This window comes from Lepidochelys kempii, chromosome 10 (assembly GCF_965140265.1).
Source record: "Lepidochelys kempii isolate rLepKem1 chromosome 10, rLepKem1.hap2, whole genome shotgun sequence".
NCBI classification, from domain to species: domain Eukaryota; kingdom Metazoa; phylum Chordata; order Testudines; family Cheloniidae; genus Lepidochelys; species Lepidochelys kempii.
Genome location: NC_133265.1, coordinates 51,517,766 through 51,532,424, shown reverse-complemented (window position 1 = coordinate 51,532,424; position 14,659 = coordinate 51,517,766). Strand labels below are relative to the sequence as shown.

Below are 14,659 nucleotides of genomic sequence, written 5' to 3'. Positions count from 1 at the left end.
TAGGGGATGATTTTCAATAGTACCCAAGACTTACGTACATTTGGTCAGTCAAATTGCTTGATCAGCTACTTTTTTTAATACCGTCCCCCAGCTTTGTACAGTGGACTATCCTGGACAACATTGTCGCTGCTGTATGGACGTAGCTGTATTGTGTGTCTGTCTGTCTATGTTTCCACAGTAGTACTGCAAGAACAGTACTGTGCTCTGCTGGGATGTCATTGGCAGGCCTCCTACCAAACCTCGGCCTCTGTTCGCCTTCACAGCAAGCTGCAGTGACACGGGGAGAGAGAGTTCCTGCTGCTTAGGTCATTTTGCATTACGTGTTACATTGCCCAGACTGGGTTGGAGGGGCGGACATGCTGTACCGAGTAGTGAATGCCCAAGTCCTCCCCATTGCTACAAAAACTGAGCTCCCGTGGCGTGGCTGTGGAAGGACATTTCTCCTCTACATTGTCTTCACCTCTCTCCCTGCCCTGTTTTGTGCTATACAAAGGGAAGGAAATCCCTTATGTTGACATTTATTTGCATGTCTGTGGTGCTCACCTTGAGATTACTACCAGCTTCACAAACCAAACCACCCACCTACCCAGCCCAAGTATATAACCCAAACAACTTAATCATTCCTGGAGCACTGTAAAATTACCTGGCACCTCACACACAGTGTAAGACAAGTTCCTAGCCCTGCAGAGTTTATAATCTAAGGCCAGGAAGCCGAGGCATTTCAGTTTCAAATTGTCACACATACAGTGACAATGTCACTGGGAAGCAGAAATTAACATGGGCAGAAGAATGTGTGTCATAGAAAGGCATACAGTACCACCCAACCCATCTACAAAATGGGGCTACATCAACTGTTTGGACTCATTTTCCATTGGTGTAGGAAGGGCAATGCAGTGTTAGAAATAGCTGGCTGGATCCCGCTGTCATTTTGTATCCAGAGATGTTGCCTTGGGAGAAGTATTTCTAGATCAATGGGTAAAGCACCACTAGGGGGACCAGATTGCAAGTGTGAAAAATTGGGACACTTTTCCGGGGAGTGGGACTCAGGGGGCACAGCTGCGTACATAAGATAAAGCCCCTAATATTGGGAAGGTCCTAAGTGCCACTGGATCAGAAGATGTACAGCTAATTTATTGGTTATTTATTGGTTACTGTTGGAACTAGGAATTTTGATACTATCCTGAACGAACCCCATTAAAATGACAATTCTTTAATGAATAAAATCCCATGAGAGGGATTTTCGCACTCTGTTATTGTCAGCAGTATTAACCTTACATCGAGGGATTGCTGATGACATTATGATTAACCTTACACATAAAGGCAACTCCCTGAATGCAAACTCAGAGTTCTAAGCCATGCCACATGAATGCTTCCCACTCAAGGCTTTGCTAACAGGATTCCCAAGCGCACCGCCAGCCTGCCGCTGCTGTACATTGGTAAAGCATACAGACACACAAGTAAAAGTTTGTTGTTATCCAAGCCAAGAAGCAGGTGAAGAAGTCAAATTGTTTTCAGTCCTTTTAAACAGCACAAACTGGTCTGCATTAAAAAGCAACATCTGAAGCCAGATGATGCTTTGCCTTGTTTTGCAAACCATTCTTTCCTTTTAGGTCACACACTAGATGAAGAGTACGTTCTACACAATCTGTGCAACTGGTTCTTGGGGGAGGAGGTTGTTTGTGTGAGGAAGCTGCAGAACCCTAAGGATCTGCATTTCCCCCCTGCTGTTCTGGATATTATCCTTCTGGTTAAGGACAGAAACAACCACAACCTCTTTTGCCCATTACCTTCATCCTCACCTGTACCCCAGTCAGACACAGGCGTTCCCACTCATTGGCCAGAGACACTTTCTCTGCAGCACTACCAGCTCCTGCTGACTCAAGGAGCAAAAGTGCATGTCACACTGTACACAGGTCTGCCACATGGTGGGGCAGAGCACCACAAAAGGCTAATTAAATCGAGCTCATTGGGAGTTTTCAATTGAAAATGCAATTTCTGAAAAATCAAATTTTTTTGTGGAAAAATCTAAACAAAATATTTTGTTTTGGGTCACTTCAACATCAAATTGGTGTTTGCTGGAGTTGTTGCAGTGCATCATGAGAGCTTTAGTGCAGGCACCTTATGCTCTCCATTTTCCTCTATTGGCCAGGCTCCCTGGCAGGACTACAGCTCCCAAGATGCACTGCAGTCTGTCCTCTAGTTGAATCATCACAATGCATCATGGGAGACAAGCTTTACTTATTAATAGGATTTCACAGCAATTCTATTGTCCTTGATTCTTCATCAGGTTAAACTTCAGACACACTGCAGCAGTTTACCCAAGGATTTGACTCCAAAGCCACACGCATGTGATACACTGGAGGCGATGCAGAATTGGGCCGTAAAATAGTTAAGGCATCTAATTGTCTCCTTGAAAATAAGGACAGACACCTTAAACTTGACTTAATATTCTTTGAGAAGTGTCAATATAGAACAGAGGACAGTTTTGAGGTGCTTGTGAGAGTCTGAGTTGCTGAGGAGACAAGCTGCAGCGTTCTGTACTTGTTGGAGTTTCCTAATTGCTGATGGCTTCATGCCCAGATATATCGCATTGCTGTAATCCAGCCAAGAAGTGACTAAGGCATGAATAACTGAGGCCAGGTTATCATTCTCCAGGATGGGACAGACTCTCTTAGCTAACTAGATGGTATTAAGTGTTACTCTCAGATGCTGCTATGCAAGAATTTAGTTTCAGCAAGGAATACAGGAGTACTCTTAAACTATGGACTGAATTGACCAATTGTGGGTGTGACCCTTCAGCTAAAGTTGACTGCATTGTGGCTGCAAACCTCTTCAGAATGCTTTCATATGCCCACCAGCATCACCTCTGTCTTGTTATGGCTCAGCTTCAACCAGCGGTTCTTCATCAATAAGCTGATCTCATCCTAAAGCATGGGGCTGTCTTGGTGGTACTGGTGTGGTCATACATGGTGAAAGATAAGGAGTTATATGCTATCTGCATACTGTTGGCTCTGCGGTGCATATCATCTGATCAGTTCATTTAAGGGATGCATGCAAACAGGATCTGTTGTAATGACTGGGCCTACCCATTTGCCCTAATTGTGAGTTCTACTGTAAGGAGTGAACGAACATTTAGTAAATGACACAATGACTTATAACAATACATTTTGATGGGAAAAAGTACAAAAGGGAGACAAAGAAACTTAATTAGCCTATACAAGAAGGCCTACAGATATAATTCAAGGACTGCATTAAGACCATGCCTGCTAAACCAGAGAAGCATGGGACCAGAAATTAACGGATCAAAATTGGTGTGTCAGAAGCTAGGCCTTACTGATTAACAAAACAATGAGAGGATGGGCTATCCTGCCCATCATTCCCTTTTGGGATCCTCAGAAAGATATTTTGGAGGGAAAAGTTGGCTAGCATGACACTGGCTGACTGAAAGGAGGAGGAGGAATGAGCGTCACCATCATGGCTGCCACCCCCACCATTTCCTGGGACCCTGGACCTTTGTTCTAATCTTGAGAGATGTTCTGACCACTCCAGGCCAGAAAGAGGGAGCCAGATGAGCACTGCTCCGGCTAATTCCTGAACACCAGCTGGGACTGACACTATGACAACAATGCAAAATAAAAGAACCACTGTAGCAAGTCTCAGAGACCAGGTTAACTGACTTGGGCTTGTGGGGCTCATGCTACAGAGCTAAAATATTAGAGTGAATGTTTGGGCTTGGACTACAGGCTCTGAGATCCACCCCCTCACCGGTTTCAAAGCCCAGGCTCCAGAACTTCTACACTGCTATTTTTAGCCTTGTAGCACAAACCTTGAGAGGCTGAGTCAGTTGACCTGGGCTTTGAGACTCACTGCTATGGACTCATGGACTTTAAGTTCAGAAAGGAGTACTGTGATCATCTCGTCTGACCTCCTGCATATTGCAGGCCACAGACCTCACCCACCCACTCCTGTAATAGACCCCTAACCTCTGGCTGAGTTACTTAAGTCCTCAAATCATGATCCGCCTTTTACACTAGTTTAAACCTGCAAGTGCAGAGGAAGGTAAACCCTCCCCCCCACCAGGGTCTCTGCCAAACCAGCTCCAGGGCAAAATTCCTTACTGACCCCAAATATGGCGATCAGTTAGACCCTGAGTATTGGAGAGGACCCACCAGCCAGACACCTGGGAAAGAATTCTCTGAAGTAACTCAGAGCCCTCTCCATCTAGTGTCCCGTCTCCAGTCGTGGGGGATTTTTGCTACAGGCAGTAGCCAATGGGCTATTTTTGCAATACCCTTTAGTTCCCCATCCCTGGCTCTCTCTTCCAGTGGGTTCTTTTCCTTCCCCAATTTATTTCTTCTCTTTCCTATCCTTCTCCTTCTTCCTTCTGCCTATTACAAGTCTAGCTTAGCTGGCCAAGACTGCAAATTTTGCAACATTACTGCAAGCCTGTGACCAAAAAGACAGGTAAAACAAATGCCCGAAACAGTCCGATACCAGTACAAGTTTGCCAGGTCTCGAAGTGCATAATAAGACCGGGTGCTGTGTCTGTCTTTCTCCAGCAGCAAACTTGCAAGTGAAAGTTAACATCAGAGACAGAAGTTGCATTTTCTGTCTTTGCTGTTCTTTTTTCTCCCCTTTCGTGTGTGTTTGTCTTGTTTTGCCTTCTAGGAGACTGGACTAGACTTTAACAGCAGCAGCAGCAGTTCCAGCCCATCTCAATTACCTTCTTTTTTCCCCACAAAAGGACAGTTACCACTGTCTTTAACACCACTGTCAGACAAGGATTTTTCCCCTCTAAAGACTCTCTACAGCTAACAGAAAAAGGAACATGGGATGGTGTTAAATGAAATAGTTATTTAATGCTTTACATTTCAAATGCTTTTTCTTTCTGTTTTTCTTTCTTGTATCTTTAATAAAAGGTTAAAGAGGATTTCTAATAATGTTTTTGCCATGGTACTAAGCAGGCTGAGGTCTCTGTGTACCCAACCCTGAACCTTGTTTAAAACTGTTTAATGTTGGACAATACCAAGATCATGTTAACATTTTTGACTATTTGGGCACCTTTATTTCATCTAAATTAATACAACAGATCCTTGCTTTACCCCGGTCCATTGGGTTCCTTATAATCTTTGAGATTATTTGTTTATTAGACAATTCTGCTTTAAGAAACCTTTGAAAGAATCATCTAATTAAAAAAAAGCCAGATAAGGCAAGTGACACAGTGCTACCTGGGGCACTACAATAAGCTCAACCTTATCAAACCAGTCAGCAATGGGCTACAAACACAGTACCAAGTGTGTACTGGTGACAGGGCTGGGATTATATTACTACTGTGTAAAACCTTAATAAGGGATGGGCTAACAGGTTGGAGAACATTACAAACTGGTCCAAACTTCTGCCTGTCTCCCTAACAATTCTGACAGGTTTAGAACATGTGCCTTCCTCCATGCTTCAACTCCCACCATACCCACAATTAACTTCCTCCCTCCTTCCCCGCCCCCAACTCTCCAACCAAGGGAGAAGCAGACACATTTGTCTATAATCAGATTCCCATCACCGGCTCACCCATTCTCAACTCCACGAGTGAAAAGAGTGAAGGCAGAGCTGGTGCTAGGGAGGCGAGAACAGTGCCAGGCAATGCTTAGTGCCCCAGAGCCATCAGAGCTCTAGGGCTCGAGGCATCAGCTGTAAACTAAAGTTTTCTTTTGTAGAGCCTCAAGAGGATGCAGAGCATTTGAGGGGTGGATGAACATTGGATGTTTCTTGGGGTGGGCAGAGCAGGAGAGGAAATGAAGAAGACCCTGTTAGAGATACTTGCACTTCCTCTAAATGTACGTGTTAGGCCAGCAGTGAGCAAACATTAGGTAATCTCTGTGTTCACAAACCAACAGGACTCCATGGTTTTTTGCAGCAGTGACCCGAGAGGACTAACAGGCACATCTGTCTCTAGAGCGTGTGCTGATTTATTCAGGGGAGGCTGTTTACTGGTGACCTCATTCTATTTTTCTGCCTAGGTCTGCTGTTGGTTTCTCTAGCCCTATGGCCAAGCAGTTCCATTTTAAGAACACTCCTGTGCTCAGGAGGCCTCCACAGCTCTTTCCTGTTCCTATTTGCCTCATCCTACAGCGGAGGATAGGAAATCACTCTACTCACAGCTCGAGGATAAGGACCATATCTGTCCTGTTCTCATAGACGTCGTGCAGCTTGATGATGTTGGCATGCAGGATCTGCTGCAGAATGTTCACCTCCCGCTCAATTTCCTCACGTCTCACCCCCCGGCGGCTGGCCCGGCTCTGACGCTTCTTAATGAATTTGGCAGCATATTCCACTCCAGTGCTTTTCTCTCTGCATTTCTTCACTATTGCAAACTGGCCACTGTAAGGACAAAGTTATAACAGCAATTACACTAAAAGCTTTCACAAATCCCATGGGCAATACCATGAAGCTCCCAGAATTAGCTTGCATAGACAGGGTCTGAACCTGCAAATCCTTTGGTGAATAACCCTTATTCTTACTAAAAAGAAAAGGAGTACTTGTGGCACCTTAGAGACTAACAAATTTATCTGAGCATAAACTTCCATGAGCTACAGCTCATTTCATCGGAAGCTCACGAAAGCTCATGCTCAAATAAATTTGTTCGTCTCTAAGGTGCCACAAGCACTCCTTTTCTTTTTGCGAATACAGACTAACACGGCTGCTACTCTGAATCCTTATTCTTACTGCTACAGTAACAATTTTCAGGATTGGGTTAATAAATTGTACGTTCTGCATTCACCATACTTTAATGAAGTGCTTTAGACCATGCAAAACAAAGTAACCTGTCTGAATGGAAGGGAGGGTCCTAGATACAATCATCAAAGAAATTTTTTAAATTATCAAGGTCTGAGAGCTCAAGTCATCAAAAACTAGAAAATTTAAAGTGAGTCCAAACTGCCCTTCATTTGCTAAGTGAAGTTCAGGAACTGAAGTACACAAAATACAGAATGCCGTCTGATGCTCTGGAGGGGTAGATAATACCTACTACACACATTTGTGTCAGACCTGTAGGGTGTAATTTTCAGAAGGCTCAAAGAGTACATCAGCCTTTGTAATTGGAAAGTTAGAGACAAGTGCCCAGTTTGCATGTACAAGTGCAAGTTTGTGTGTGGAAGATGCTGGTCCACACACATTATTGCACTCGGCTTGAAAATCTGGCTCTCAATGTTATTTGAAACTATGCAAGTTTCTTAATGTCAGTTTAAACTAAGAAGAATGTTTCCCTAATACTTAGCAGGACAATAGTCTAATTCACTGCATCAAACTTTTAAACGGCAGGCAATTGTTTGCAGTTGCAAGCAGACTTTTCCTGACAGCAGCTGCTAGATGTAGAGGTCATCATTCCAGTCCCAAATTTAATATTTTCTCCCATCCCATAAAAAGGAAACACTTGGAGATCAGATCACTAATACAGAGTATAATGTCCTACATGTTTCAGTCTCATTTACATGATGGGAGCCTTGTGAAATGAGACATTTCCTTTAACAGGAAAGGGCAGGGGAACTCCTCATTTTAACCTGCATGAGGTCATTATCACCGACTCAGTTCCTCAGTTAGCTCCTGCAAGACGCATTGTTAGACCACAGAGCTGCCACTTTGGGTGCACAGCTGATAGTAGTTCCATTTCGTTTCTCTTTATGAGAGCTTCTCATAACTGGACAAAGTGAAAGATCATGTCCAAGGCAGGAATATTGCACAAGATGGAGGGGTTATTCATGTGACTCTCTGACCAGTTCAGTTCTAACAACTTATTCTGGACAAAGAAATCAGTGGTGTGTGAGTATGCGTGTGTGTGTGTATATATATATATATGCTTAGCCATGCAAAAAACATAAGAAGTTTACAAAGCAGGATAGGAAGGCAAGGGGATAGCCTTGGACTATGCAGTTAGTCTGTACAGAACATGTACATAAGCCACTGATGTTTACTCAAAGTTTTTTAATAGAGAAACATAGAAGGAGGATGGTCTTGTGGTTAAGCCAATGGAGGGACTCCGGAGATCCAAGTTCAATTCTCGGCTATACCACAGATTTCCTGTATTACCCTGGTCAAATCACTTAATCTTTCTATGCCTCAGTTTCCCCATCAATAAATGGGAATTACACTTATTTTCTCCTACTTGTCTTCTCTATTTAGATTTTATGCATTTAGTGCAGGAACTCTCTCAATATGTGTTTTACAGTGTTTCACACAAAGGGGTCTTGACTTCATTTGGGTGCTACCAAAATAGAATTATTATTCATAATCTATAGATGTTTCCAGGAGTGTCACTCCAAAGCCTAGAATGCCTGTTGAATCAGTGTGAAGCAATGGAAACAGCTACAAGCATGGCTGAGAGCTTTTTGTTTAGAATATCACCAGGGTCAATCGTCACTGGGACTCTCAGACTGTTACTATCCAATTTTTAATTTCTCAGCTCCCCCCCCCCCCCCCTTTTTTTTTTTTTTACATTTTACAAATTCCACCCGTACAGCACCATGGGCTTTCACCTAGCAACAATAATAAATGGCATTTGGCAAGCTAGCAAGATTCCTCTTAAAATCAGCTGCCTTTAATTACTAACACGGCTTATGTAGGATGTAGCAGACTGTCACTTCAACTGGATCTGAAAAACAGACTAAAAAATGTGCTGTGACAAAAATGGGTTGCTTTTAACCAAGGATAACGTAGGGGATTTAAATGGAAACGCTTATTACTTATTATTATTTGGCTTGATGAAAATTTGCACTATTCATAGTAAGCAGAGAAAGCAGCAAGCACATGTGTATGAGCATATGTTAACCTTGTGCACAAAACCATGGTTGATAGATAGGTCTGTGAAAAATATTAACAACAACAACATCTGAAACCAAGTGAACCTTGCCCAACTTTAGGTTTCATTACAAACTTCAAATTCAGACAGGTTCATCAAAAGGGTCCCTGAAGTTCACAAGCCTGGCCAGATTTAAGGTTCCACACAAAATTTGTGCAAAGTTGTTTAGTTTGGATACAAATCTCTCACATTTTAGGTTCTTTCACTCAGATTTTGTGAAACCAAAACTCAAAGCTGAACTTGGGGCAAGAGGGGGAAGAAAGAGCAGGATAAAGCCAGATAAAATGCTGGCACAAACCTCTGCCAACCAAAAGGACGAGGATTCACACAGCTCTTCTAGCCAGTACCAGTAACTCTGTTTAAATTACAGTGCTAAATAGGTATCATTTCACCAGATTCAGATATACCTCCATATGAGGCTGCAGGGAATTCAGCTACAATTAGAAAGAGGAAGTGGTCAGTCTACTCCACTCATCGTGAGTTTAATTCGTTTACTGGCATCACTTAGTTCAGCAGAGAGTTAAGTTTTCTCTACTGGTGAAAATGCTGATCTTTTATACAAATCGACAACACCTAAACAAAGTTCTTTTATAACTATTAAATAGGCCATCTCAGGGTCTTCTCCAAGATGATGGTGCTTTCAGGAATATTTATTGATCTTTTCATTATCAGCAACACATTGCTGTTACATGGAGACCTCGTGAGACAATGCAATCATGTGGAAAGTACAGGATGAAATTCACTTCCCAGTATTAGCAGCTACCTTTTTTTACATAATTGCATCCTCACTGGAATTCATAAAATATTGATACTGATTTATGGCTGGGGGAAAAGTAGAATGAATGTTTAGATAATGTGCTGTTGTATATGTGCTGGGATATTGACAAATGAATTCCATTATAGGGATACAAAATATTAAGCCACCTGAGGCTTGGATCTGTGGTTAACATCAAAGGCTTGGTGTTCCATCCAAGCACAAGAGGCATAAAAAATGGTGACTTGTATAGAAAGCAGAGTCAGTTGGAACATTTTTGGCAAAACTAAGTTTTAAAATCTTGAAAGTTCCTATGAAACAGAATTGTTATCCTCAGGTCCAGTCAGCTCTAATAGTGTGTGCAGGGAGAACCTGATCCTGCATTAATGAGAGCACTTCTGTGAAGACAAAATAATTACTCATGCTTAATAGACTACAGAGGAGTTCAGAGCTATGGTCTCATTAATAAGAGGAGGATCAAGCTTAAACCTGTATCTCTTCAGAAACTCCCACTCTCTGCTCGTGCCCTGCCCCATTTTCATACTGTGTACTTGCAAGAGAAGGGATGCAAGATTTCATACTGCACAGAATAAAAGACAATACCCAGCACTTCACTTCACTTATACCCATGAGCAGCATCCACTCCCCCTTGTGCTGGCACACTATAACTTTGAGCAACCCACTGATCACAAATGGGTAGGATCCTGGCCCAAATGTATTTGTTCAATATCAGGTATATCCTCATTTAGGGCACTATATCCCAAGCTTGCAGGTAGTTCCATAGTTTCTACTATGAGCTTACAGACTACGCTCTGTGCAAGGATCTCCTGATAACAATCACAAACATACTCATTAAATGCAGGTTTCAGAGTAGCAGCCGTGTTAGTCTATATTTGCAAAAAGAAATGGAGTACTAGTGGCACCTTAGAGACTAACCAATTTATTTGAGCATAAGCTTTCATGAGCTACAGCTCACTTCATCGGATGCATAAAGTGGAAAATACAGTGAGGAGATTTATATACACACAGAACATGAAAAAATGGGTGTTATCATGCACACTGTAAGGAGAGTGATCACTTAAGATGAGCTATTACCAGTGGGGGACGGGGGGGGGGACAGGGGGGGAGGAGGGAGAGGGGGAGAAAACCTTTTGTAGTGATAATCAAGGTGGGCCATTTCCAGCAGTTAACAAGAACATCTGAGGAACAGTGGGGTGTGTGTGTGTGTGTAAATAAACAAGGGGAAATAGTTTTACTTTGTGTAATGACTCAATCACTCCCAGTCTCTATTCAAGCCTAAGTTAATTGTATCCAATTTGCAAATTAATTCCAATTCAGCAGTCTCTCATTGGAGTCTGTTTCTGAAGTCTTTTTGTTGAAGAATAGCCACTTTTAGGTCAGAAATCTAGTGACCAGAGAGACTGAAGTGTTCTCCGACTGGTTTATGAATGCAAACACCTAAGATTACAGGCTTTCACTTACATTGGAGAAGCTATGAGCTGCAGTGATTTTCAACATTATTATATCCTTCACTGGCTTGTATGCAAGTGCAGTTGGGAATATAAATTATGCACACTGCATCACAGTCTGCAATCACACACTGCAATTGTATTCACTACCTGATAATGAAACACTCTAAGAACCTTACATAATTAACACAGAAACAGCTATTTGGAGTCAGTCTTAAATCTACAAAAGGCAAGGAAACCAAGAGTTAAAACCTTCCCTTGACCCTAGCTTGCCCTGGAATGCCTCGGTAGTATGGGGTAAAATCTCACTCACTAATTTCAGATTCTTATAAAAACATATTGATATGTTTATGAACCTTAGAGCCATTCCAAACATTTCTGGTGTGGTCTAGAAGATTTATTTATTTAGAAGACTTTTAGTGCATTAGACCTGATGTATGATTACACTAATCTACAACCACCTGCTTAAAGAATTTTGACAACAGACTACTAGTGTTAAAGTTCTCCCTTCTTTAATTTACCATTATGCAAAATCCTCACAACAGAACTTAATAGAGAATGAGATTCCTGCTATAGAATACCATAGGTTACTTTAAAAATTCTATTACAAGATTTGATCCCCCAATAAACCCTGTAGGTTGTCTAGAGTGATTTCTATAGAACCTGATAGTTTTAATTTCTATTAAATCCTCCAGGAATCATCTACCAGAATATTCTTTCCCAGGCAGGATTGTTTGATCATGTGTTTCTAAAGGAATTTGAAAGTAGCACTAGTTTTGTTTACTTCCTTGTCTTCAGGGCTGTGTCATCAATTTTATTAGTACAATTCTGGGAAGAGAAATCACTATGTTGCATCCGATGAAGCGAGCCGTAGCTCACGAAAGCTTATGCTCAAATAAATTGGTTAGTCTCTAAGGGGCCACAAGTCCTCCTTTTCTTTTTGCGAATACAGACTAACACAGCTGCTACTCTGAAACCTATGTAACCACTGATTCAGGTGTGTACAAACCACACACTCTTGTACGTATCCTAAATAAAACAGTGGTGTTGGGTAGCTTGGAGTTGTTTTTTTTTAAAAAAATCTTTCAAGTTATCAGTTACACAGCACAAAAATTGTTTTCCAATAGGTATTTATAATCCAGGGGGGTGCTGACTATTACAAAAAAAAATTAAATTATGGCTTCCTGAGACATGGACTTTATTGAGTACTGGGACAGTCCAAGGGCTTGAGACAGTTGAAAAGAGGATGAAAATAATGAAGAGAAAGCATAAAGGAGCCAAATACACCATTGGTTAGCCAGAGATGTTCAGAAAAAGTTGATGTAATAGCACTGACATTATGAATAGTCCATATACATACACTGACCCGGAAACCTTTTCAGGTTTTTTCTTACATTAACATCAAGTGTTAATCCCCTTCCCCACTCCCTGCTTCTTGCTATATGGTGCAAATATATCCACTTTATATATACTTGTTGCCAAGATCCCATGCGTCTTCATTACAGTATCAGTGGACAATCAGAGCATTATTGGACCATTCTTGAAGATGAATGGCCCAAAATAGCAGCTAGTGTTTAATGATTTTCTGCACCACCAGCTCATTCTTTTCTAAGGAATGGATATTCTTCATTATATTAAGGCACGAGCTAAGAGTTGGAGGGAGGGCGGGGGAAGACGAGAGCACAATAATCTCAGTCAATGGTTATAAAAGCCAGCCCGTTGCTCTCCTTACACACTGACAGAACCTGTGTCTCAGTTACCCAAAGTACATATTTCTTGCAAAACCCCATAAAATTATCTTTTATGACATCAAAGAGATTTCCTCTCATCATACAGCAGTTGACATTCACCGCCAGGAATGTGCTCTAGCTTCCTTGTTAACGATCATAAAAAATGACAGCATACAGTCAGAAAAAAACCCTGGTACTACAGTATTTCCTTGTGACCCTGACCAAAATAACAGCCCTTCCTCCCATGCACCATGTAAGAAACAGTTGCCTGCCCCAAAGAGCTTGCAATATAGACAAGACAAGGGCTAGAAGAAAGGAAATATGACCTACATATATGGAACTGAAGCACAGTTAGATTAAGCCATTTACTTACCTTAGCACAGAATCTTTAGCAAACCTGATAAATGAATCCAGATCTCCCGAGTTCTAGCCAAGAGCTTTAACACAAGCCCACACTTCCTAGTGCATCAGTGAAATAAGGATGACTGAAGTCCTACATTGCAATATGAACAGCACACACGCAATATAATCCCAGAGACAGACATTTGCTAATGTTTTTTTAAACTAGTGAAGTTTGTTGCATTCCTCAAATATTTGGACAGCAGTACTGCAGTCCTGTCTCCCCACCACAGCCCTGGGGCAGCCTGCACCCAAACCCCCTCACTCCTAGCCCCACCCCCCACCGCAGAGCCTGCACCCCCAGCCGGAGCCCTCACCCCCCCAAACACTCCAACCCTTTGCCCCAGCCCTGAGCCCCCTCCCACACTCCAAACCCCTCAGCCCCACCCCCACCACACATCACCTCCACATAACAAAATTCATTCCGCACATGGATGTAAAAAATTAGAGGGAACATTGACAGTGCTTAACGTATTTAGATTCCATTTCAGAAGCAAAATTTAGATGAGTACAAAATGCAGTTTATTTTATCATCCTATAGTTTGTGGGCAACAAAAAGACCAGAATGATTGATACCACCAGTTTGGTTTGCTCTTTTTTAATGGTTATTTTTAATTCTGGTCTCGGAGGGGTAATCTTAAACTGAGTGGAGTGAACGAAACGCTTTGTGGCATCCCAAGAAGGCAGACAGCAATGCTAACAACAGTAACATCACCATGAAACATTAGAATAAAAATAGCCTTTCTAATAAGATGTAAATATACATATGGGATGGCATCCCCCCGCCCTTCTTCTTCTATTCCAGGAATACTGCTTCCTAGAGTGGCCGGCCTGAAATGCTGCAAAATGCACGAATAATATTGAAAAGACACTGTTAGCTACGGTGTCCCAGCCAGACCCTCTTTCCCTGTTTGTGGGATGGGGCTGTCAGGCAGCTGACTCCTCTTGTGATTTGAGAAGAGCAGATAACTTTTTTAGTTCAAATATCACAAACATACATTTGGAAGTGATTAAGTTACTGTTTTTATATTTTGTTTTTTAAAAATGCTATGATTAGGAATATCTGTAAGATAGTCGGGAATCCACTGACAGGGGCTTCTAGACATTGGTATACCAGTGAAAGATGTGATATAAAGCCAAAAGAAAACACCTCTTACAGTCTGACTGTAGTCAGAAAATGAGAGATTGTGCAGTTAAGGCAATGGGCTGGGACTGAGGAGAAGGAGGATAGTCCATGGTTAGGGTGCTAGGCAGAGACTTGGGTTCAAACCTCTGCTCCCCTACAAACTTCCTGAGTGACCTTGGTGTGACCCTGTGTGGGCAAGTCACAGCATCTGTGTGTCAGCTCCACATCTGTAAAATGCAACTACTACTAAACTCAAACTAAATGATAACATAATTATCATTGACTATAACAAAGGGGCCTGGATTTCAGTTTGGGCCCCCCAGGCACTACTGT

At 42.0% G+C, this 14,659-nt stretch overlaps 1 protein-coding gene across 2 annotated transcripts in view; it reads right to left on the bottom strand.

The window, feature by feature from the left end:
* Positions 1–14,659, bottom strand: part of DAPK2 (death associated protein kinase 2) — an 89,851-nt gene that overhangs the window by 37,634 nt on the left and 37,558 nt on the right. For both annotated transcript variants that reach the window (XM_073303561.1, XM_073303560.1), the window contains exon 3: positions 6,154–6,375. In XM_073303561.1, the coding sequence (XP_073159662.1) occupies positions 6,154–6,375 (222 nt within the window). The remainder of the gene's footprint in view (positions 1–6,153; positions 6,376–14,659) is intronic.